Here is a 23,592-nt window from a genome sequence, read left to right on the forward strand (position 1 = left end):
GAGAGATTTTGTTTCTAAAATAAAAGTTACTTAAGTTCTGCACCAAGGGAACTGACTTGTACCTTGTTGTCTCAGCAGGCCAGAAGAAGAAATCTCTGCGCTGCCTCGGCAGGCGGTTTGTCACCGTGTGACCCTGCCGGGAGGCCACCATGCAGCAGCCACCGCAGCCTGTCCCTCCAGGGGCGGCTCCTCCTCCTGCCGCCGGCGTGGCTCGCAACATGTACTGGAGGAACAGCCCGCTGAGCAAGCGGGCAAACGCCGCGGCTGCGCCGGTGCAGCCCGTGACAGACCCGTTCGCCTTCGGCAGGCAAACCCCCCAGGGCTCCGCCTTGGATCATCCACCCAAGGGCAGCGCCGCGGCGCTCCCGCAGCCCACCCTGCAGCCCGCCCTCGTGCCTCCGCCGCCCGCCCGCGCCGGGGACAGCCCTCACGGACCACACAGCTCCCTGTCAGCTCCTGTGTCTCAGGCAGGGATAAGCAGCAGTAGCTTTTCCAGTGTTCCAGTTCCTTCTCCGTGCCCGGGGTATGTTATAAATAGTGCTGCAGAAGGGCATCCCAGCGCCGATCTCGGACTCCGCGGGCCTGCAGCGCCGTTGCATTATAACCCAGGAGCAGCAGTGGAAAATTCTTTCAGTGTGCATCCTGGAATGGTGACTGCAGCGAACAAACCTGGAGCTAGGCAGGATGTTGGCAGAGATCCAAATGATGCAGGTTCAGCACCCAACACGGCAGCACTCTTCCCACCACCTCCCCAGCAGCCTGGGCCCCAGTGGAGGCCTGTCCCAGGGAATCTGCAGTCTCCAGTTCGGAATTTTGTGCCCTATCCTGAGCCGTCTCCTCAGACTGACGTTCATCACATTTCTCAGCCTTCTGTCAGCACTTCTCACCCTCCTCCACACGCAAATGTCCCACAGGGTCCTGGGCACCAAGGTATTCCACAGAACATCGTGCAAGCGCCTTTATCCGCTGGTGGAGAGAAGAATGGCAAAAACGGCCCTGCAAACAGCAGTCATCACATGAACAGCATCCAGCCTGGAAATGTGTTTAGGCAGCACACAGACATGAGTAACCCTTGGCCAAACCAACCTTACCAGGAACAGTTTTACCCACAGCCACCTTTGCAAGACTCCGGTTTTGTCCTTCCCACAGCTCAGGAAAACAACCCCAAAAACCAGTCTCCAGCTATGTCTGAAACGTCAAATAGATCTATTCCCACAGATCGAGATCCAGGAACTCTATCCATGTTTTTCAAAGGGGATGAGGCAGAAAATGAAGAAATACTTTCATCTGAAAAAAAATACGTAATGGAGAAAACAGAGTTTGATGCCTGTCAGCAAAATTCGGCCTCCCTGTATCACCAGCCTGTGCATCCTCAGCAGGTGGCAATTCTCTCTCAGGCACAGCTGGGTACAGCTGGTGATATGGTACAGAAAGGAATGGATGTCCAGTACTTCCCTAAACTTGTCAGCCATCAGGAGGCACAGGCTGCTAAGCACTCTCTGTTTGCTGGTGATGACAAGGCACAGATAGGTGACACAGCTGCTGGGTCCCAGTATGAAAACGTGGAGAACCTGGAGTGCATTCAGAATCAGGAAGTGCTGCCGAGCGAACCACAGAACATCAGCGCTTCATCCCCTGCTGCTGGTCCCGATCCGTACAGGTACGGATCCTTCCCGGGTCAGATGCTTCCCAAGAACGCTGCTGTGAGCCATGCTGAAGGAGGACCAAACTTGGAGGCACCTGATTCCTTACCTCACCCTGTCCGACCAGACAGCGTCTCTTCCAACTACAGCAACATCAGCCACAGGAGCACTTCCAGCTCTGCACGGCCCCCGGAGCAAGTCGGTACATTTATCCAGCAGGAAATTGGGAAACCTGATGAGGAATCCTCTGCCAGCTTCTTCAAACAGATTGACTCCTCTCCTCTGGGAGGTGATTCAGGTGAGCTAAACCTGAGCAAGAACTACCATGGCAATCTATCTCAGCCTCCCACTCCAAGTCCTCCTAAGCCTACAGGAGTGTTTCAGACAAGTGCAAATAGTTCTTTTGAACCTGTGAGGTCCCATGGAGTTGGTATAAAACCTGCAGAGATTGACCAAGCAAAGATGGTGGTGGAATTAAGAGAGAACCACTCAAACCAAAAGAATATCAAGAAGAACACAGCAGTGCCTGCTGCATCCCCTGGTAATCTTGAACAGCCACCAGATAATCTGGAAACAATTTACATGCCTCAGGTACACCCAGGGCCTCTTGCAGGCACTGGGGAGGCTGGAAACACGCTGCACTCTGGACCTGTTGTGGAAAATATACAATCAGTATCTGAGAGACGGTCCTCAACCAGAGCTCAGGGAGCAGTTAAGAAGTGTGATAGCCCAGCAACAACTTTATGGGCTCACAATGAGCTACCAAATTTTGGGGGAAATGTTCTCCTGGCTCCTGCTGCTCCTGCAGTTTACGTACCTGCCAAACAGACTGTAGAAGTCATTCAGCCACCAGAAGAAGGCCTGTCTAATCAGCAGCCATGTAAACCAGGGACTATTGCTGTGCAGCATTCCCAGGATGGAAATATAGCTTTTGAAAATCTTGAGAATCCTCCCAAAATGGGAGAAGAGGAAGCACTTCAGTCTCAGGCAAGTTCTGGTTATGCAAGTTTATTGTCTTCTCCACCTACAGAGTCTTTGCAAAATCAGCCAATCCTGATTGCTCAGCCTAATCAAAGCTATAACTTGGCTCAGCCAATTAATTTTTCTATTTCTCTATCTAATCAGCTAAGCAACAATGAAAACAATCAGCCAATGAAGGACTCTGGAGTTGGGGACAAGCCTGCAATGGGTCCCCAAAGTTCACATGCTGGTGGGGAAAACATGCCGTTACCCGTGATGCAAGTTGGATCTCTCTTAGTTAATGCACTTCCAAATACTAATCTGTTAAAACATAATTTATTACAAAGTCCTGTTAATTCCTCTGATGCTGCTTCTAATCAGCCTGCAAACTTGCTTATGAAAACTCCTCTTAATTTGACTCCAGAAGGGCAAAAGAATGTTAATGCGGAAGGCCTTGTTCCTGAATTTGCTAGCAAGCCAGGGTCTAACTCATCTGTTTCTCCTGGGACAAATCTTCCCAGTGGAAGTGCAAGTGGCCTAGTTCCCCCTGTTAATTCCATAGCACAGGCTAATAATTCTGCAAATCAATCAAGTAGCAAAGAAGCTGCTGGAGTGCTGGACTTCACAGTGCCTCGGACGTTGGAGAAAAGCAGCACAAGTAATTCTGTCCAGGTGCACAATCAGTCACCCTCTGGTGCCCCAGTCCAACAGGCAGCTGGTGCTGCTCAGGTGCGTTCCGAGGTGCCTGACAAACAACATTTCTATCAACAGGTGACAAAAGATGTGCAGCACCAGGCTGCAGCAGACCGAGCTGCACAGGGAGCGCTGCCACCCCAACCACAAATGCAAGCAGCTCAAATGCAGCCGCCAACATCAGGGCAGTCCTCAGTTCCTCCAGACTCCCAGATCTCCACAGGGGCTAAAGCCATGCAGAAGGGGGACAACCAGGTGCTGGGTAACCGTCCCCAGCCTGGGGGGCCCCAAGAGGCAGGTTCAGCCCAGCCAAGGTACGAGCAGACGAGTCCTGGGAAGCAGCCGGTGTCAGAACAGCCTCCAGGTGCTCCAGCTGCCACAGCCCCTCCTGCCACCACTGCTCAGGCAGTCCCACCCAACGGGCAGCAGGACCTGCAGCGTCCACCCCCTCCTCAGACCCCTCAGGAAGCCTTTGGTCCACCCCAGAACCCTTACTACTACTACAGACATCCTTACGATGCTTACCAGGCCCCATATCCACCACCTTATCCTGCAGACCCCAGGACAGCAGCTCACCTTTATTACATGGTAAGTTTCTGTTTTTTCCTTTCTTCCCCCTTAGTGTGTATTATTCATTTTCATTTTTGAGTTATGAATTTAAGCAGTCGTGTCACGATCAGCAGAGCATTCACGTTGAATGTTTTAGTGTAGGGAAAATGCAGACAGCAGTAACAAAACTGAAACTGCAAAGATTATGGAAAATTAAGTGGTTGCTGATACCAATTCCAGTTGGCACAGATGTCAGCTCATAGCAGTTTGTTTGGTTCTTTGGAAAAAGTTGGCAGTCCAGGTGCTCAAACCTGGTTCCTATCTGCTGCCTGAATTATTGATGGTTTAGTAGAGAGGTTGAAATGCCTTTAGCCCAGACATAATGGGGTTTTTTCCCTTAAGTTTAGAATATTAATAACTTGACTATAACTTCTGCCACAAAAAAAGTATTATTACAAAAAGTAAATTATTACAAAAAGTAATAAAAGCTAAGCTGTAGTTTATTAACCTGCATCTCTTCAGGCGTCACTGCTGTGGTGTGAACAGTGAAAGTATTATTACAAAAAGTAAATTATTACAAAAAGTAATAAAAGCTAAGCTGTAGTTTATTAACCTGCATCTCTTCAGGTGTCACAGCTTGATGTGAACAGTGATGTTTTTTGGTTTGAGCTGTTAATTCTGGAGGTGTGAAGCCTTTTCCCTTGGCTGTGCTGTTGCAGGAGGACAGCTACGGGCAGTACGACCCCCGGTACCGGCACTACGAGAGCAGCAGTGCCTACATGGAGCCCGGCAGTTACCGCTACCCCGAGCCCGAGCGGCCCAGCTCCAGGGCCAGCCACTGCTCTGACAGACCCTCCTCCAGGTGTGTGAACCCTCAGCTCAGTCCAGGTTTGGGTACCCCAAAGCACAGAGTGTAGTGGTGCCTGCTGAGGTTTGGCAGCATAAACCACAGGGAGGAATTCAAAACCTCTGTGTGTGCTGCCCTAGGGGTGGATGGTATCAAATGCCGTGTCTGGAAAGGATACAATTCCCCAGCCTTTTCTCCTGCTTGTTGTTCCTTACATTCAGTTCTTTAGGGGTTGTTGGTGTTTCTGCCAAGCAGGAAGTCACTGTGATAGCCTCAGTGCTGATGTTTGCTGTGAAAGAGCAGTGCAGGCCATGGGGTTGTTAATCAATACTCATTTATTTTCTGCCTTGCACTTAAGCAGGGGGCCCTTTGTTCTGTTAATGAATGGCAGTTTTGCACGTTGAGTGGGGTTTGCCTTGCAGCACCATGGATACACAGTGGTCCAGGTGCTCAGCAGAGAGTGGTGAGTCGGGTGACAACATCCTGGTGCTGTGTCAGGTCCGTTTGTGTGACAATTCCCTCAGCTGTGGATCAGCTTTCCTCACAGAGCTCCCAGAATATGGCCTGGGTGGCAGAGGAGCTGTGTGGGCATGTCCCACCCACTCATTTCACTGCAGATTTTGATTAGGGAAACTTAAAAGCCTTGATCTGTCTGATTAATACAAAATAAAGACATTTGAGAGAGGGGAACGATGTGTTCAGATGCTACTTGAAAATGTTAAATAAAAACAGGATTAAATCTACTCAAGCAAGAAGCAGCAAATTACCTTGAAGAGATTGCTGCTTTCTGATGATAATTGTGTAAGTTATTTGTATGAACTTCAAATTAATGAGAAAATGTTACTGTTGTTGTCTGCTGAGGGGTTTGCAGTTTCTAGCACAGAGACTCCTGTTACCTCTCTGGAAATGATTAAACCCTTTGTAATGTTTATCTGTTGTTGGTAGTTCACTCATGGAACAGTGATCAAATTACAAATACCACATTTTATTTACCATCTCCAGAAGATTATAGATATATTTTGGTCTTGAGGAGAGCAAAACAATGGCTATAGCTCCATGTGATAACTTTCACCATTTTCTTAAGTGAGTTTAAGTGTATTGTGAGCTCTTGAAATGAGATGATAACCTCTAGTAGCACTTCCTGGTGTGTACTCTCCTGAGGTGCTATTTTTAGAAGGGGTTGAAGTTTCTGTACGTGGCAGTGGGCAGATCAGAGCCTGTTAGAAGTGGCTGTGTCAGGGCTACTGTGTGAGTGCCAGTGCAGGCACACAGGGGCTGTGGTGTGCAGCTGCAGGGCAGCAGAGCTGTGTGTGTGTGAAACTGCCCTGGATGTGCAGTGATGGTGAGGCAGCTTTGTAAACTCTGCTTGGAGAAGGGAATAAGATCTCTCTGGAGGAGGCTGGGGAGACTGGTTGGGTGGCTGAAGCTGATCTGATAAGATCAGGCCTCCTGTGCACAGTGAGTGCTGTGTTAGCAGACTTCCCACACTCCTGGAGTTTGCACTCTGAGTTGTAGGACCAGTTGTAGGGGAAGGTGGAAGTTTCCATCACTCCACACTGGCATTAAATGTGTGTGCACAGCTGTGTTTGAGGGATTCATGCATGTGTAGGTACAAACATACATGGATGTATACATGTATATACATTTATGTGTGTGCACATCCATGTAGACACTGCATTTTTCATCTAACATTCATCCTCTGGCTTTTTTCAGAAACTCTAGGATGATGGCCTGAAAATGCTGTATAATAAAAGCTCATGATATTTCAAATAATGGCCACATCTCTCTTTTTTCATCATTAGAAATCATCTTTTTGTATGCACTGACTCTTACTTTGCTGTGTTGGTTTTAGCCAGGTTTTTCTGCTTGTTTGGACAATCAGCTCTGTAAATTAGTCTTTTCTTCATCATAAGCTGTATAATAAAACACTGTTAAATTTGGGGGAGCTATTATTTCTTAATGAATTGTTAAATTATCTACTTCTTTGTTGAGACAGTTCAAAGGATGCTAATTATAGCAGTACTTTTTGTGATTAATTGTCTGTAAGTAATTAAACTTATCACCAAAGCAGTTTATAAAGCCACTAAATTATTGTATGCTAAGGGCTGGCAGCTTTCAATGGCACACAACAATTTAGTGGCATATTGAGTTGTAAAGTCTTAATTTTATGATTCCTTACTTTCTTGGAAATGCATTATTTTAACTATGCAACTCTGTCTAATCAATTGTGGCATAGAGTTTCTCCTACTTCCTGCTGAATTTAGAAGAGATTAAGGAGAAATAACTTTTTTTATGATTGTGTGCTTTCTTTCAGGCAAGGGTACCCAGAAGATTATTATGGAAAAGGTGGATGGAGTGATTATTATTCAGGCTATTACCCAAACTCCTATGATTATGGAGGTAAGATGTCCAAAAGAACTCTGATTTTTTTTCCACGGATTTTCCTCACTTGGCCCTTCAGTTTGCCTTTCCTTTGTGCAAACCCTCCACTGTAAGGGTACAGAACACTTTTGTTCCATGTGTTGCAAGGCTGCCTTTCACTGGGGTGTGTCCTTGCTGTGTGACCTGAAGGCAAACCTGTAAAGTGAATTTTAGGTGGGTGTAAACAGAAGTTGACTCACAACTGGATTTTGGTTTTGTCCATCATTATCTAAGTGCTCACTGAGACAAGCTGGCGTTGGGAGTCTGGAGGTAATTGCTTGTGTAGTGCCTGGGAGGGTTTTGAGCAACATCTGTCCACATCCTGAGTTGTTTTGTTTGGCGCTCTGCAGACTGATCACAGAGATTCTGTGAATGTCATAACAAATAGTAGGATTGAGTTTTAGAGATGTTAAAAAGATCTGATGGCAAACACTGACCCCTCATGAGTAACTAACTCTGACAGCCATGTTTCTCTGAAAACAGAGATTCTGTGAATGTCATAACAAATAGTAGGATTGAGTTTTAGAGATGTTACAAAAGATCTGATGGCAAACACTGACCCCTAAGGAGTAACTAACTCTAACAGCCATGTTTCTCTGAAAGGTGTGAAATTGATTTTTTAAGCTTTTTTTTTTTAATAAAAAGGAGTGGACATATTTATGTAGTTTTAAGTATATTTATTTGGCATTGCTCTGTGCTTCAGGACCAAACCAGCTTGTAATTAAAGAGAAAGGAGCAGAAAAAGATTATAGGCAAAACCTACCTATATGTGAACCATTTCTTTTTCTTTTCCAAAGATCCAAGTCGCTGGGAACGATACCCATATGACCCCAGGTACAGAGACCCAAGAAGTTATGACCAGAGGTACTGGTATGATGCTGAACACAACCCTTACCAGAAGAGAGAAGCATATCCATATGGCAGCAGGTTTGTCCAGTCAATCCACGTTCTCCCAGTGCTCTTTGCAGAGCTGGGGCAGCAGATTCTCTGGAGCAGGCTATTGAAATGCAGTGTTACACATATTTCACAGTGTATGTGTGTGTATGTTGCTAGTTCTTTCTGTAGCTTTACCACAGGTCATTGAGGGAAACCAGATGAGCTGTCACATCACTCTGAGAGAAGGATTGAAGGTAGCAGCACTTGTTTTTAGACCAGTTGAACACTCTATGGGTTTTTAGAACACACTCTGGGTATAATGTTGGTTTTGATCTTGAATAATCTGGATGAACTCTGTGAAGGATTGTCAGTTTGTTTACTGTAACAACAGCTCAGTGTAGGCAGTGATTTAAGAGCCTTTCTGGGGTGAGGTCCTGTCACCATGATATTTTTATGAAAAATCCCTTTGCCAGGATTTCTTCTCCTAGGAACATGAGAAGCCTCAGAGGAAAAGAAAAACAAAATTATCTGGTTGCTTCTCCCTGTGTTTTGATGCTTTGGAATGTGGCAGGTGCATCTTTGATTGGTCTCATGTGAATTATTTTTACTTAATGACCAATCCCAGTCAAGCTGTGTTTGATTCTCTGGTCTGTCATGGGTTTTTGTTATTCATTCCTTTCCTAGCTTTCTGATGTATTCCTTTCTCTGTTCTTTTTAGTATAGCATTTTAATATCATAATATAATAAATCAGACTTCTAAGAAATATGGAGTCAGATTCATCTCTTCCTTCGTCCTGGGACCTGCAAACATCCGCCACAAGGTCCAGCTTTCCTCCATCCTTCCCGTGGGTGTCTGAGCTCATTCCACCTCTGTGTGTCCCTCAGGAACGAGCGATACGAGGACAACTGGAGGTACGACCCCCGTTTCACCGGGAGCTTTGATGATGACTCTGAGCCTCACCGGGATCCCTACGGGGACGACTTTGACCGGCGCAGCGTGCACAGCGAGCACTCGGGGCACAGCCTGCGCAGCTCCCGCAGCGTGCACAGCCACCACAGCAGCTTCAGCTCCCGCTCCCAGCAGGTGAGTCCAGCTGCACACACAGCCTGCCCCCCCCCTTTTATTTCTCATTAGGAAACAAAATATTCCAGGGGTTAGCACGGGGAATGTGCATTTTGGAAACTTGCGTACGTTAAGGGAGGTTTGTGATGTGGTTTTGAATGTTTGTCGCAGTTGTCAGGAGTTGCCACACACAGAAACGTAAAACTTCCTCTGCTGAATCCATTTGCTGTTTGTGAGAGCGTTGCCTTCCCTGTGCTTGGCTGTAGTGGACATGTGCCTGACTTTGTGTCATGTCATTTTTCTCCTCATAAGCTTGGCTGTGTTACTGAGCTTGGGATGTCTTGAAGGACTAACTCATATTAGTATGACGTTATTTTGACTTTAAAAGCAAAAACCAAAGCTAACTGATTACTCATCCACTTACACCACAAATACAGATATGTGAAAAGCCCAGAGAATATTTGGCTAATTTTTGAGGTACAACTTTTGCTCATGTAATGGGTCATTTCACCTGTAATTGCATTGAAAAGTCCCTGCATTGAAAACCTGTACTTGGTTCATCATGTTTCTTGGAAGTTTAGGTGCTGAATCCAGGCTGAATTCCAATTAATTCACTAATGTTTGAAGCAGTATTGGAAATCATTTAGGCATTAATCTTTAGGCACCTGCTGTCATTTGGCATTTGTTGGGGTTTTTCAGTTGGAATTTTCTGTCTGTTACAGCACAGGTGAACACTGCATTGAAAACCTGTACTTGGTTCATCATGTTTCTTGGAAGTTTAGGTGCTGAATCCAGGCTGAATTCCAATTAATTCACTAATGTTTGAAGCAGTATTGGAAATCATTTAGGCATTAATCTTTAGGCACCTGCTGTCATTTGGCATTTCTGGGGTTTTTCAGTTGGGATTTTCTGTCTGTTAAAGCAGAGGTGAACTTTCATTCTGACCCACAGTTGTTGGTAACAGAACTGGTGCTATAATCCTAATTTTTCACACAAGCACATAGAAATTCTGTTGTGAGAGAACTGAGCATGCTTGGATGTGAACAGATCAAATGATGGTAAAAACATTGGGGGGGAAGACAGAATTATTAATTATCACAGAAGGGTCTCACAGGAGCCTTTCTGCAAGGCTGTGGTGCAGTAAGCCTGTTGCACAGGAATGGAAGCTGTCAGGGAGCAATGCTGGCTGTGCAATGCTTGCTGTGTGTAATCCCAGCTAACCCTGGCTAATCTGCCCTGCCTAGAGCCAGCTCTACAGGAGCAATCACGATCTAACAGGCAGTGCCTATGAACCTCCTGCACAGGCAGTGCACCCCGAGTATCCCTACGGAGCCTACGACCCCGGCTTTGATGGACAGCAGCCTTTCCCAGACTATGGCTACCCTGCTGAAACAGGCTGGTCAGCTGTGGAGCAAGGTATGGACACGCTGGGGAATGAGGGAAATCATTGTGCTATAGAAACAAAACATTTCTTCTTTAAAACCTTTGCCAAAGGGTTGATGTCTGTTTAGCTCTTTGCAGATGTGTTAAATGTACAGAGATGACAGGAATGTGTCTGATACTAACAATCAAAGCCCATTGGAAAAAAACAACTGGATTTTAAAGATCTGGAGTTTAGTTTTGTTCTGGTTATTACAAATCTTCAAGTTTGGGACTCTGTGATTATAAAGGAACTGATTGTTTCTTACAAAGTTCAGCCAAATTCAGTAGCAGGGTGTTTTCCACTAACACTGCAGGATTATGGAATTGGGTGAATACATCAGCAAGTTTGCTTAGCTGCAGGGCAGGTTTCCTGTTCTTATTTTATCTTTTCTCCCCATTTCAGCACCTTTAAGGCCCTCAACACCTGAGAAATTTTCAGTGCCTCATATCTGTGCCAGGTTTGGGCCTGGGGGCTTCTTAATAAAAGCACTGCCAAACCTGCCTTCTGAGGGTCAGCCAGCTCTGGTTGAAATCCACAGCATGGAGGTAAAACTTAAAAGGAAAAATGGGAAGTAATGGAATGAAGGTCTTTCTTTTGGAAGGGAAATGGGGAACTTGAATCTATAACTTCCTGATTTCTCTTTTTTTAATGTCAAGGCATGTATCTTTATCTGTTTGGGCTGTAATCATAAGTAAAACAGTAAATTTAAAAGTTCCTTTCCTCTGAGAGATGACTTAGTCATGATGAGATCATCCAGCTCCTTATAATTTTGTTCAGGAAGATGTACAGAGTAATTGCATGTAAAGTAGATTTCATAATTTATCATCCTTGTGCAGGTTGTGACAAAGTCACTCTTTAAATTTTGCTTAAGAGGCTTGATTACATGATGGGTCACGTTCAGCTCTGGGGGTTTCATCAGTAAAAGCAAAATTTAGAGTTACAAAAATTTCTTATGGATTATTTTTGTGTTTTAGACTATGTTACAACATTCTCCAGAGCAAGAAGAGATGAGAGCCTTTCCTGGTCCTCTTGCTAAGTATGTTCCTACAGTTTTCAGAAATTATTTTTATACTTTCAGAAATTATTTCTTCATTGCAAATTACAGGATTTAAACGGACTTAAAATATTTGTGGCTTTTCACCTGCTTAAATAATGCATGAGCTTTAAATTTATTCCTCAGAGTAATCACAATTAATGACCTGAATGCTTACATTTGTCTCATTAAAAACTTTTTTCTTCTTTTTTTTTCAGGGATGAGACCCATAAAGTGGATGTTATTAATTTTGCACAAAGTAAAGCTGCACAGTGCTTTAAGAATGAGAATTTAATTGACAAAGAATCTGCCAGTCTTCTTTGGGACTTTATTGTACTGTTGTGCAGGCAGAATGGGGTATGTCTCACTGCTGGAGTTTTATCTAACCTAAAGTGTTTCGTACGCAAATAATTTTTGTGCAAAGATCAGGAATTTGTGTTCTAGTGATCCTGGAATATGGCACAGACTGAAGGAATGTGTGAACTGGGCACTCACCCTCAGCTGCTCAGGGGTGCTGATATTCACATATTGCTGTTAAAGTGCCAAATAAAATGCAGACAGTATTGAAATAACAAATTTTTCAATTTTTGTTTCCTCTGCACACACACAGACTGTTGTGGGAACAGACCTGGCTGAACTTCTGCTCCGAGATCACAAAACAGTGTGGCTTCCTGGGAAGTCCCCTAATGAGGCAAATCTGATTGATTTCACTAATGAGGCTTTGGAACAAGTGGAAGAGGAATCTGGTGAAGCCCAGCTCTCGTTTCTCACTGATAATCTTGTAACCACAATTGACAGTTTTGAGAAGGAGACTGAGAGATTCAGGGAGTTGCTGCTTTATGGCCGTAAGAAAGTGAGTGCCTCTGCTGCTACTTATTTTTGTAGTGCATGCAATATTTCATGGCATTGTATTACACTGATACAGAAATTCATACCCTACAGCTCGTAATCTAAAGAGAAATTATAGTGTGTTAGCTTTTATCTAAACATATTTTGATTTGATCACTAATTACTACTGTAAAACTGGTTTTTATGGGTAATATGTGAAGTTATTCCCAGGAAACTAATTTGTGTGTTTATTAGGATGCTTTGGAGTCTGCCATGAAGCATGGTTTGTGGGGTCATGCTCTGCTCCTTGCCAGCAAAATGGACAGCAGGACACATGCAAGAGTGATGACCAGGTACTGGGTTGCTTTTTGATGAGTGAAATTTGGCTGCCTGTGCTGCTAATGAGGTGGAGAATGTCAAAATCATGGGTTATGCATCATAGTTCATGCAAGATTTATGCTTTAATTTTACCTGTATATTTATTTGTTAGTTATTACTTTTTATTCTGGGGTCTTCTGGCTATAAATTTAGACCTGAGAAGTTCTCTGCCACGTGATCCATTTAAAGAGTATTTGAAATATGTAATCTGTGGCCTTGCTTGGAAAAAACTGCAAAAACTCAACTGTCAATTTTGTTAATATTTTACTTTTGATATTTTACTTTTGGACATCATCCACTGGGTAATTTCCTCTTCAATGTAGTATTTTCACACAGCACTTCCTTCTCTTGAGCTAGGTTAGATTAATTGCCACTGAGAGCTGAAGTACATTTTAACTGCTTACCCCACGTCTGTGTTGTTTTTCTCTGCAATGTCTCTGTAGATTTGCCAACAGCCTCCCCATTAATGACCCTCTGCAGACTGTTTACCAGCTCATGTCTGGGAGGATGCCAGCTGCATCCACGGTAAGATTCTCTGGGAGCTGCAGGGGGAGTGGAGTTCCCAACAGAAATCTTTCCCAGAATGTCAGAGAAGTTGTTTTGGTCCCTTTTAGGTTGAAACACTTAACCATGCAGAGCTCCAGTCACTGATTTGACCTAGTAATTCTTCTAATTTTAGTGCTGTGGAGATGAGAAATGGGGAGACTGGAGGCCTCATCTAGCCATGGTGTTATCCAACTTGACCAACAACATGGACTTGGAATCCAGGACCATTGCAACCATGGGAGACACTCTTGGTAACTCCTGGGGAAATGAACAGGGTGGTGATGGAAGGAAAAGCTTTGATTGCTCAGCCTATTTTTTTTAAACAGGCAATTTCTTTATAAAATATAAAGTGGACCAGTTCTATATGGGCTTGTATCTGTTGTGAAGGCATTTGAATGCAAAGCCAAACAATGCAGGGCACTGAATGTGCCACTGGAATATCCTGAGCTCTGTCCTTTATTTCTCTACAGCTTCTAAAGGCCTGCTGGATGCTGCTCATTTTTGTTACCTTATGGCCCAAGTTGGGTTTGGAGTTTACACAAGGAAGACAACAAAGCTTGTCCTAATTGGATCAAATCACAGGTTTGACTTTCTTGTTTTTAAAACCCAACTTTCTCGATGCAAAAATGAAAATTTGAAAGATGCATTTGAATGCAAAGCCAAACAATGCAGGGCACTGAATGTGCCACTGGAATATCCTGAGCTCTGTCCTTTATTTCTCTACAGCTTCTAAAGGCCTGCTGGATGCTGCTCATTTTTGTTACCTTATGGCCCAAGTTGGGTTTGGAGTTTACACAAGGAAGACAACAAAGCTTGTCCTAATTGGATCAAATCACAGGTTTGACTTTCTTTTTAAACACAATTTTCCCAATACAAAAACAAAAGTTTGAAAGACTGAATTGCACTGTTCCCCTTATCCTCACTAACTGGTTTTGAGATAACCATTTGGTGTCCTGTCTTACAGAAGCTGTTGAGATTTTATGTCTAACAGAGCTGTGTATCTAACAGTGACACATCTATGTTTGTCAACTCAAATAACATTTTTCTTCTCGTGACACATCTATGTTTGTCAACTCAAATAATATTTTTCTTCTGTTTGAAACAGCTTGCCATTTTTAAAGTTTGCCACCAATGAAGCCATTCAAAGAACAGAAGCCTATGAGTATGCACAGTCACTGGGAAGTCAGCCTGGCTGCTTGCCCAATTTCCAGGTGAGGAGCTGTTCCTGTTTTGGTTTGGTTTCTGTTTTGGCAGAACTTGTAATGTTTTTTCATGCTTTTAATCTCTCGTGTGCTGTAGTCAGTGGGGCAGATATTTTCTGTTATAACATGAAATGTTCATGGATAGTAATGCCATATAGCTGTTTTCCTGTTGTCTTTTCATTTTCATTTTTTTTATCTCTACAGCCTGAACTTCTGAATTTTAACTTTATAAATGGTAATTCTGTATTCCAAAATAAAATTCCAGCAGAATTTGCTGGCACTAGCTGTAGATAAATAGACAACTTCCACTGGATGCATTAGGTGGAAGAGGAGAATTGAATGCTTTTTCCTTTAATTTTAGATGTGATAATGAGATATCTTAGCTTTCACCTGAAATGTCAGACTGCCTTTTATTTGTTGCCACCCAGAGTGTGGTGATCACTTGTTTTATTTGTCCTGCTTGCCTCCCCAGGTTTTCAAGTTCATCTATGCCTGTCGGCTGGCTGAGATGGGCCTTGCTGCCCAGGCTTTCCACTACTGTGAAGTGATTTCCAGAACTGTCCTCAAAGATCCACATTACTATTCCCCTGTGCTCATTGGCCAGCTGATCCAGGTAACACGAGGAAGAATGAAGTGTTTGTGGCTGGATGTTGTAGGTGGGAAGCTGTGGCTGATGAACTCACACTTTGCAATGGTTCCTTTCCTCAGATGTCATCCCAGCTGCGCCTGTTTGACCCTCAGATAAAAGAAAAGCCAGAACAGGAATCTTTTATTGAACCCTCCTGGTTAGTGACACTTCGACATGTGGATGGACAAATCAAGGTATGGTGTGAATTATTCCCTGTTAAGGATTAGTGTGAATCCAGTTTTTAAAATGGTTTTGTTTACACTGCTAATCACAGAAACATGGGAAGTGCCCTATATATTCCTGTGCTAAATGGCAAATTATTATGGTGTAAACCAAGTGAATTTACCACACTTCAGTGCCCTGAGGTTCAATGCAGAATAATTAAAGTTATGAGAGACAGGTTTTTCTTAATACCATAATGCAGGGAGAACTGCAGGACTCATTAGGTTGCAGTAATCAGGGGACCTGCTTGCCATAAAAGTATCTTGTATGTGGATTGGTGTTGCTAGATTATAACAGTGGAAATAATTATTGTCTGTTTAAAGGAATGTGTTAGAAATTGGAACCCTGAGCTAATTAACTGTGTTTCAATTAAAAAAAAAATAAACCCTTCAAATTATTGGTTGATCTTGGCTTATAAATGGCTGACAACTCATTTTTCTTTGACTGAAAACTAAAAAACTATTTTCATACCTAAGATTTCCTCTGCTCCATGTTCCTTTGGTTATGAACTGAATGTCTGGTACAGATCACTTAATAACACCTTGTTTTTTCCTGCAGGAGGGTGCAATAGCCTATAACACAGACAGATCCACTCCCCCTCCCTACGAGTGCAGCACTCCCAGCTCTGAGCTGGACCGGGCCAGTCAGTGTGATGGGGGAGGTGGCCGTGACGTGGGGCCAGCTGCTGAAAATGCCCTGCTGGCATCCTTGTTACCCAATATGGCTCAGCAGATGCAGAGCGTGCAGCTGATGCCTTCAGGTTGGTGTTTCATATCCTTTATGACAGAGAGAAAACAAAGGTTTTGGGTTTCTGATACAAGAAACCACTTAAGAGGCTGGTGGAACAGGGAGATTTCACCTCTGCATTGTATCATTCTTAGGGTAAAAGGTTCACACTGGAATTTCTGCTGAATTTTAACTCTTTTTTTTTTTTTTTTTTTTTTCATGCTGCAGTACCTCAGGCTGTCCTTGATGGCTCAGCTGCCATGATTCCTCCTGGTGACCAGGGAAGTGTCCCCTTCTACCCAGTGGCTCCTCAGCCTCTTGGCCAAGGACCTGGCTTTGCACCTCAAGGATTTTCAAATCCGTATGGAACTGAACCATCCCCACTATATTTAGGGACAACACTACCCCCAGGAGGGCCACCACAAGAAATGGAACCACAGCCAGAAGAGCAGACAAACCTGGAAACAGGTCTGGGATCTTAATAAACAGATTTCCTTCCTTAAAAAGGGAATGAGGTGTTCCAGGGAATAATTCAGAATACCTCAGTATTTAAAAAATAGTCATGTTTTGGGTAATGAAATTTAAAAATACCATGGTATTGAAACATCTGTAGAAAATTGTAGTATTCATCCTGCTTTTTTGGCTTACTTTAGAAGAGAGGTCAGACTCAGCAGATCATGATTTAGACCTTGACAGGTAATCCCTGAGTACAGTGAGATTGGCAGTTCTGTTTCCAAGGGATGTCCAAGGGATATCAGGGATTTCTGCCTCTGGACATGAGTTTTTAGGACCCTGATAGGTTTTAACTCTGTGATAGCAGAGCCTGACATATGTGGAGGGAGGGAAACTTAAGTTTGGCAGAGTTTGAGATGTGAGGAGCCTTTAACTGCTCCATCCTGATGGTTGCATCCCTCAGCCTGCTCTGGCCTGTGTTTAGAACAAACACAAGCCCAGACAGGAGAGGAAAAAAATCACAGCAATTGCAGCTCTCATTCTTAAAAAAAAAACGGGTCTCCCTAGCACAAATCTCTGGTGCTAACTGGTGAAAACTTTTGCCTTAAAACTGTTGTGGGACTTGGGGGCTTTGGTGTTTATTATTGAGTTTTTTGTTGGTGTGTGTCCCTGCTAACATAATCTAATTTTTTTTTTAAGGAATGCAGAGAATTGCCCCAGAGTCTCCTTCACAAAACTCCTTCCCTGAACAGAGAGAAGATGATTTCTATGGCAGGATGGCTAACATGGTATTGTTATTTCACACATTTCTTCTGCTGCATGGCAGCACAGTGCAAACACAAGAGGATTTGGGGACTCTGTATTGCTCTTCAGCAAGACTTGAAGCTTGGTTTTTAGAAGTCCCCAAAGAACCAGATTAAATGTCTTTGTGTGGAAATTCTTGATAAAAAATTAATGCTGTGTCAGATATTTATCTGCTTGTTTATTATGCATTTATGTCCTGGCTTTTTATCTAACCAGGCAGCAGGACAAAGATCCATCTTAAGGTTTATTTGGTATTAACTTTTAGATCTATTCTGTTTATGGATTTTTCAAAGAAGGGTTGTTTTTAGCAAGATGGAATATGATCTATCAGCAGTGACAGGACGACTTTGTGCTTTCCTGTGTATTTGTCACCCAGGGCTATGGGCGAAGGTCCCGAACCACCTCAGAGTCCTCTGCTCATTCTGTGGGACGAGAGAGATCCAACTCTGCAGCAAAACAACCCTCTCCTCCTCCTGCTGCTCCTGCAGGGAAAGACACTAAAAAAGAAACAAAAAAGGAAGCAGCACCCAGAAAGGTAAACTGTCTTAGAAAGGTACCTACAGCTGGAGGAGATTTGTTAGTGAACGTGGTAACTCCTGGTTCACTGTACTTTAGAAGTCCTGACTAAACTATTTCTACTTATTAGTTGCAACTCTGGGCTCAGAGTTGAAGTCCCTGACAGAAAATGTGTTGTTGCATGAAAGTTTGTGTTAACTTGCCTGTAAAGTGAGACAGGAATTAACTGAGAGGGAGAGAATTAACTGAGTGGATTTAATTTGTTTTTAGAGTGGTGGAACCTGGTTTCGCTGGCTGATGGGAAAAGGAAAGAATGAGGCTCACCTGCCAGATGACAAGAATAAATCAGTAAGGCCCCAAGAATCACAAAAACCTTTATATACTTCAATTTGTTCCTGATGTTCTCTTGGATGACAGATGAACACTGTTTTGATGAGTAACAGATGATTGTAAAACTTTGAAGATTATTCTTACTCTAAGACCAGCTTTAAAAAAAAAAAAAAAAGTTATGGTTATTTTAAACTTTTTTTGCAGCTTACTTTGAGCTCTTTGTTTTTGACTGTAATTTTCTTTTAGATTGTTTGGGATGAGCAGAAACAACGTTGGGTTAATCTGGACGAACCAGAAGAAGAGGTAAAAATCTGAGTCCTTATGATTTCTCCAAGTGGAAAACAAAAACCTGTACTTGGCACACAATTTTCTTTAGTCTGTTATTGTCTCTTAAGAGCTGCTTTTTACTGAATTTGGATTAAAATGTGCTACATCATACACAGTGATGTGATTGGATTTGTTTTGTCTCCTTGCAGAGTAAACCTCCTCCACCCCCTCCAACAGGATTTCCTAAAGCTGCTCAGGCTGCTCCCCCTGGGCCTGGAGGCCCCCCTGGTGCCTCTGTCAACGTGTTCTCCAGGAGGGCAGGTAACAGCCAGCACTGATATTTGAAGACTTCCTCCTGCATAAAATATGAAGGCAGAGGTTCTGACTCTCCCTGGGTTGCTTGGGAGCAGTTGGCAGCTCAGTGGAGCTGTGGCTCTTGCTGGCTTTGCTCGTGCCCAGCTCCTGCACTGCTGTCACAGTGCCATGACTTGGGTATTTCTGTTTGTACCCCTGGAGTGTTATTTCCTGATCCTGAAAGATGCTTTAACCAGCCAACTGTTCAAAGTGGACACAGGCATGGTAAACACAAGGTTTCTGTCTGTTTTTCTGCATGTTTCTGGTTTAGCTGGAAGCAGAGCCCGTTATGTGGATGTCCTGAACCCAGGAGGAACCAAGGCAAGTGGTGCTGTTCCTGCACCATCAGACCTGTTTGCCCCCCTGGCACCCATGCCCATTCCAGCCAACGTGTTTGTTCCAAACTCAGGTGTGTGCCTAGGATTGTGGGGAGGTTTTATGGCTGTTTATGGGGTGTGTTTGGCTAAATCCCATTTCCTCTGTAGTTCCAGGGGAATCCCAGCCCGTGGAGGGGAGTGGAGCAGCAGAGCACACAGCAGCTGCAAACCAAACCAACACAGACCCTGCTGCAGCTGTGGAACCAGAGGTGGGTTCCAGGGAATGTTTTGTAGGCAGAACCCAAAGTTCTGATTCAAACCCCCTCAGGATTCTGAGCAGAAGTTTCACAGCCACATCCATAAAGCATGATGTTGTTGTAGGGTTTGTGGTTTAACTTAAAGAACAGGAGAGAAATACAAGTGAAAATGGAGGTGGGAGGTTGCATTTCCTCATTTGACAGGGCTGCAGCTTCCATGGGTGCAGGAAAGGGACTGAGAACATGGGAGGAGTTTTACTCTGCACATTACACCTGCCTGATGTGCTGTAACATTGTTCTGCCCATGTGGGATCTTCAGGGGAAATGTGGAATAGCCTTGTAGTAATGATGATAAACAGAAGTGCCTTGTTTTCCTTCAGTACTTAAACCCTGCAGCCCTTCCTCCTGGATCTGGACTCCATGTTCCTAATCCTGATGGCTCCCAGTCAGGCGAGGTAAGGCTTGATGCAAAGTATTTAATTAATGCCTTTGTACAGTTAATTGTAGTGGTCTTACAATGGGCCATCTAAAAAAACCAGTAACTGATTCAGTTGGTGATAGGTAGGCAAGATGTGATATGACTGCCTCCAAAATTATACAGAAAAGACCTCTAAGCCCATATGAGAAGTTCAGCCTCCATGTCCTACATTCTGTGGTCTCCTTTTCCTATATAAGTACTTTTAAAAGCCTTTTTCAGAGTAAACTGTCAGTAGCAGTTGAAGGGTCTCTACTTGCCTCCATGCATGCATATAATTTCACTAATATTAAGTGCAAGACACAAGGAGAGCAAGTTGCTGTGTGCCAGGCAGAGTAACATGACCTTTGTTCCTACTAAATGTTTTCTATACCTACATAATTTTGTGCTTTAAGAAGTCCTTTTGATTTAAACTAACTTCTGGCTTTACGTTTGTTTTTGGTTTTTGTTTTTTTAACTCGAAGTTGGTTTAACCTTTGGCAGTGAGACTTTGACAATGAAATAAAACAACTGAAAGCTTGGGGCAGTGACATGCATGACGACTTTTTTTATTTGTGTTTTTTTGTATTTGTGTGTTCTTGCTGTTTTGTAGCTTTCGCGCTCTAGTTCAATGAGTTCATTATCACGTGAAGTAAGCCAGCATTTTAATCAGGTACATGTGGCTGGCCATTCTCATTTATGTTAACTTATTTACTTTCCCCCTCCCCTCTTTATTTTGCATTCGCTCAAATACTAATGCTACTTTTAGTCATTTCCCCCTCATTTCACAGAATTGTCATTAAAAGTAGATCATGATGTAGTGTTCCTTTTTACACTCAAACAGGGTCTTCAGTTTTGTGTATTTATGGGAGTGCATGTAATCCAGGCATGCTTTTTATTTATGTTCCTAAGAGATTCATGTAATTTCATCATCTTATTTCTGGGATACTAAAGAAATCAGTTGATTTTAAACAAAAAAATCAAATATCGTCCGACAAAACCAAACCAACCTCCTAAAAAGTCTCAATACAAGCAAAACTTGGTCTTTCTGCTGCTGCCAGTCTCAAATTGGTAATAAACCATTTGCAAAAGTCCCTGTAGGAATTAAAGGAATGCTTCATCTCTGCTGGAAGTTCCAGAGCTGTGGGGTCACCACAAAGGGGTGACACAAACCTTTCTGATATTTCTTAATAAAGCAAAACCTGACATAGAATGTTTATTTTGGGGCAAGTCCTGAGGTGTGTACTAACAAAGGCAGAAGGTACTAATTGAGTGGAGTTGCACTGGTGTCTTGTGTTGGTTTTGCATGCTTTGGACCTGCAGAGCTATTTGCAGTTGATGCATGCTTGGCCAATTCCTACATTAAGCCAGACCTGTTCTAGGTCTGGATGCAAACTGTACCAGCACTCTGGAGTTGTTCCAATAGGCTGCGCTCTCCATGTTGTTGGCATTATTCCTGTGGATATTTGCTCTGTATAACTTAGCAGACCACATTTGAGAGGCACTGGAGTTCCTCTCAGCCCTTGTCTAATTTCAGTGTTTTCTCTTCCCAGCCTGCCACTGTTCCACCCTCGGGGGGACCTTCAGCAGGGGCAGTGCCATTCTACAACCCCTCTCAATTTGCACAAGTGAGTGAAGGCCTCATCTTTTCCTTTTCCTTTTTCCTTTTCCTTTTCCTTTTCCTTTTCCTTTTCCTTTTCCTTTTCCTTTTCCTTTTCCTTTTCCTTTTCCAATATCCAACATTTCCCAAAGAAGCTGTGGCTGCCCCATGATCCCTGGAAAGGTCCAAGGCAAAGCTGGGCAGGGTTTGGAGCAGTCTGGGACAGCAGAAATTGTCCCTGCCCATGGCAGGGGGTGGAATGTGGTGAGATTTAAGGTCCCTTCTGACCCAAACCAGTCTGATTCTATGCTTTGAACAAAACGTGATTTTGTGCTTTATCAGCTTGATCTGGGTTGTTGCACACAAAGATCAGTCTGGCACCTGTTCAATTTAACAAGTTCCCCTTCAAGACTTTATTCCCGATTTCTTGAATTTTTGTCTCCAGCATGACACTTTTACAGAACATTTTGTTTATCCCTGTTCTTTTTTCAGTCTCCTGCAGCCACTGGAAGTTCAAGACTGGGAAGAATTGGACAGAGGAAGTATCCAACATTGAAGTAGAATACAATGGCTTTGTATTTGGAGTCCTTACCTTCTGAGGATGCAAAGAACTGTTCAGCCTTATGGCACGTGGCATCAGCTGCAGCTGACATGACAGAAATCTAATGATGGGTGATCTTTTTCATGCTTGCACCTCATCTACGCAAACCATTACCAAACATGAAATATATGTAACTTTTCCTTTTCAAAACCTGGCTAGAAATAGCTTTGCTGTGATAAAGAATAGGCACAAGAGAGGAAATAGTTGCTGTCTGTTACAAAACCTGTTTGTAAATTGCATAGGCAATTTATTCCTTAAGTTTATTTTAAACCTTACTAGCGTGACCTTCCAAGACATAGTTTCAGGGATTCCTTAATTTCTGAAGGATGCTCCCCTCCCAGCAGGGGTAAAATAAAAACAAACAAACATGTCCACATTGTAAGATAACACTGTGGCCTTAAGAGGACCATGCACAATCAGCCAGAGTGTGGAACCAGAGCTGTTCCCCTGGGAGAGGCTCACCCAGGAGCTGCCTGGTGCTGCTTTGGTTTGTGGGAGGAGGGAGGGGGCCACAGCTCATCCAAATAAATCGACTTCTATTGAATGAAAACTGTGACTGTAATCTAATCCTGATTTGATTTGGATCTTTCCTAGTCTGTATGTAGTTTGTGGTTTAGACTACCTGTAAAGCCAAGTGTATAGTGGGAAGGAGCTCTGTATCATAGCCAACGCTGTTCTCTTGACGAGTGAGTGTTTGTTTAAGTGCAATATGGTTACTTTGCTTTCTCTCCAACTGCTGGCACTCTGCACCTGGGGGGTAACAGCTTGAAAGTTGTTTATGTTTTCCTTTTGGGAGTGCCAGAATCAGTGTAATAATCCGTTCTTGAATCTCCCTTACTAAAATAACCAAGGTCTTAAATAGCTAACAGCTAAATTTCATACTAAAAGTAGATGGATTAGACCTCTACACATGGACTTCAAAATCTTTAGGTTTAATGTAGGAAATCTTGAAAACCATGGTATGCAGCATTTATATTCACTGAAGAATCTGAATTATCTGCAAAGAGAGAAATAAACTTTAAATATTTATTAAATCATTAGGCCATATTTTATTTAGAACTTGCCACCAAACTATTTGATTTTACTTGAATTTCTGCCCAGGAGTAGAAGTAATACGAATGTGAAATTGCCAGTATTTGTCCCCAGTTTTTTTGTTTTTTTGTTTTTTTTTTTCTTTTCCTGAATAACACCACTTTTTAAAGATTGTGATAGCCTTATCTATGTCCCAAAAAGTTTGTATGCAGCCCAAATAAAACACTATTTGGGGGGATTAGAAACCTTTGTGTGCTGCTCCATTCTCAATTCCCAACATGGACAGCAGCAGTCAGTGTGGTTTACTTTTCTATAATTGAAACCTAATCAGACACTTGGCTTTCCTCTAGTCCAGCCAGGCTGCTGATTATTTTCTCCTTTCAGTAGAGACTGCCAAACAACTTCATTCAAGGAGGCTCCCCCTGAGCTGGGAGCGGCTGTCTTTCCTAAGTGTAAGATTTGACACTGTAAATTCTTAAATAAAATATTTTGCGCTCTGGAGCACTTTCACATTTTACTTTCTTCTTGTGGTTATTGCTTTAATGAGGTGGGTGAAGGGACCTTTCCTG

General features: G+C 43.3%; 1 protein-coding gene across 5 annotated transcripts; it reads left to right on the top strand.

The window, feature by feature from the left end:
• The first annotated feature begins 78 nt into the window (after nt 1-78).
• Nucleotides 79-23,540, top strand: SEC16A (SEC16 homolog A, endoplasmic reticulum export factor). Of its 5 annotated transcripts, none has more exons than XM_039730655.1 (31): nt 79-3,275; nt 3,375-3,884; nt 4,565-4,707; nt 7,007-7,092; nt 7,911-8,040; nt 8,875-9,073; nt 10,297-10,468; nt 10,878-11,020; nt 11,450-11,511; nt 11,727-11,865; nt 12,119-12,361; nt 12,592-12,689; nt 13,158-13,239; nt 13,394-13,511; nt 13,731-13,842; nt 14,366-14,471; nt 14,935-15,075; nt 15,171-15,284; nt 15,871-16,072; nt 16,267-16,506; nt 17,191-17,279; nt 17,672-17,830; nt 18,082-18,159; nt 18,388-18,444; nt 18,618-18,729; nt 19,034-19,171; nt 19,248-19,348; nt 19,717-19,791; nt 20,404-20,463; nt 21,344-21,418; nt 21,883-23,540. In XM_039730655.1, exons 1-31 carry the CDS (start codon nt 150-152, stop codon nt 21,949-21,951), a joined length of 7,179 nt encoding a protein of 2,392 aa, XP_039586589.1. In that variant the 5' UTR covers nt 79-149; the 3' UTR covers nt 21,952-23,540. The 5 variants fall into 5 exon arrangements, with proteins under 5 accessions (XP_039586589.1, XP_039586590.1, XP_039586585.1 ...); XM_039730656.1 differs by having other exon boundaries at nt 79-2,630; XM_039730651.1 differs by having other exon boundaries at nt 79-3,884.
• Nucleotides 23,541-23,592: the final 52 nt, after the last annotated feature.

The sequence above is a fragment of the Passer montanus genome, unplaced genomic scaffold (genome assembly GCF_014805655.1).
Source record: "Passer montanus isolate IOZ18808 unplaced genomic scaffold, ASM1480565v1 scaffold73, whole genome shotgun sequence".
Lineage (NCBI taxonomy): Eukaryota > Metazoa > Chordata > Aves > Passeriformes > Passeridae > Passer > Passer montanus.

Bases quoted from the DNA above. Each gene is read 5' to 3' on its own strand.
- SEC16A (XM_039730651.1), top strand. From the start codon at position 150: ATGCAGCAGCCACCGCAGCCTGTCCCTCCAGGGGCGGCTCCTCCTCCT. The intron at 17,280-17,671 runs GTATTGTTATTT...TTTGTCACCCAG, and splicing joins ATGGCAGGATGGCTAACATG to GGCTATGGGCGAAGGTCCCG. The intron at 17,831-18,081 runs GTAAACTGTCTT...ATTTGTTTTTAG, and splicing joins AGGAAGCAGCACCCAGAAAG to AGTGGTGGAACCTGGTTTCG.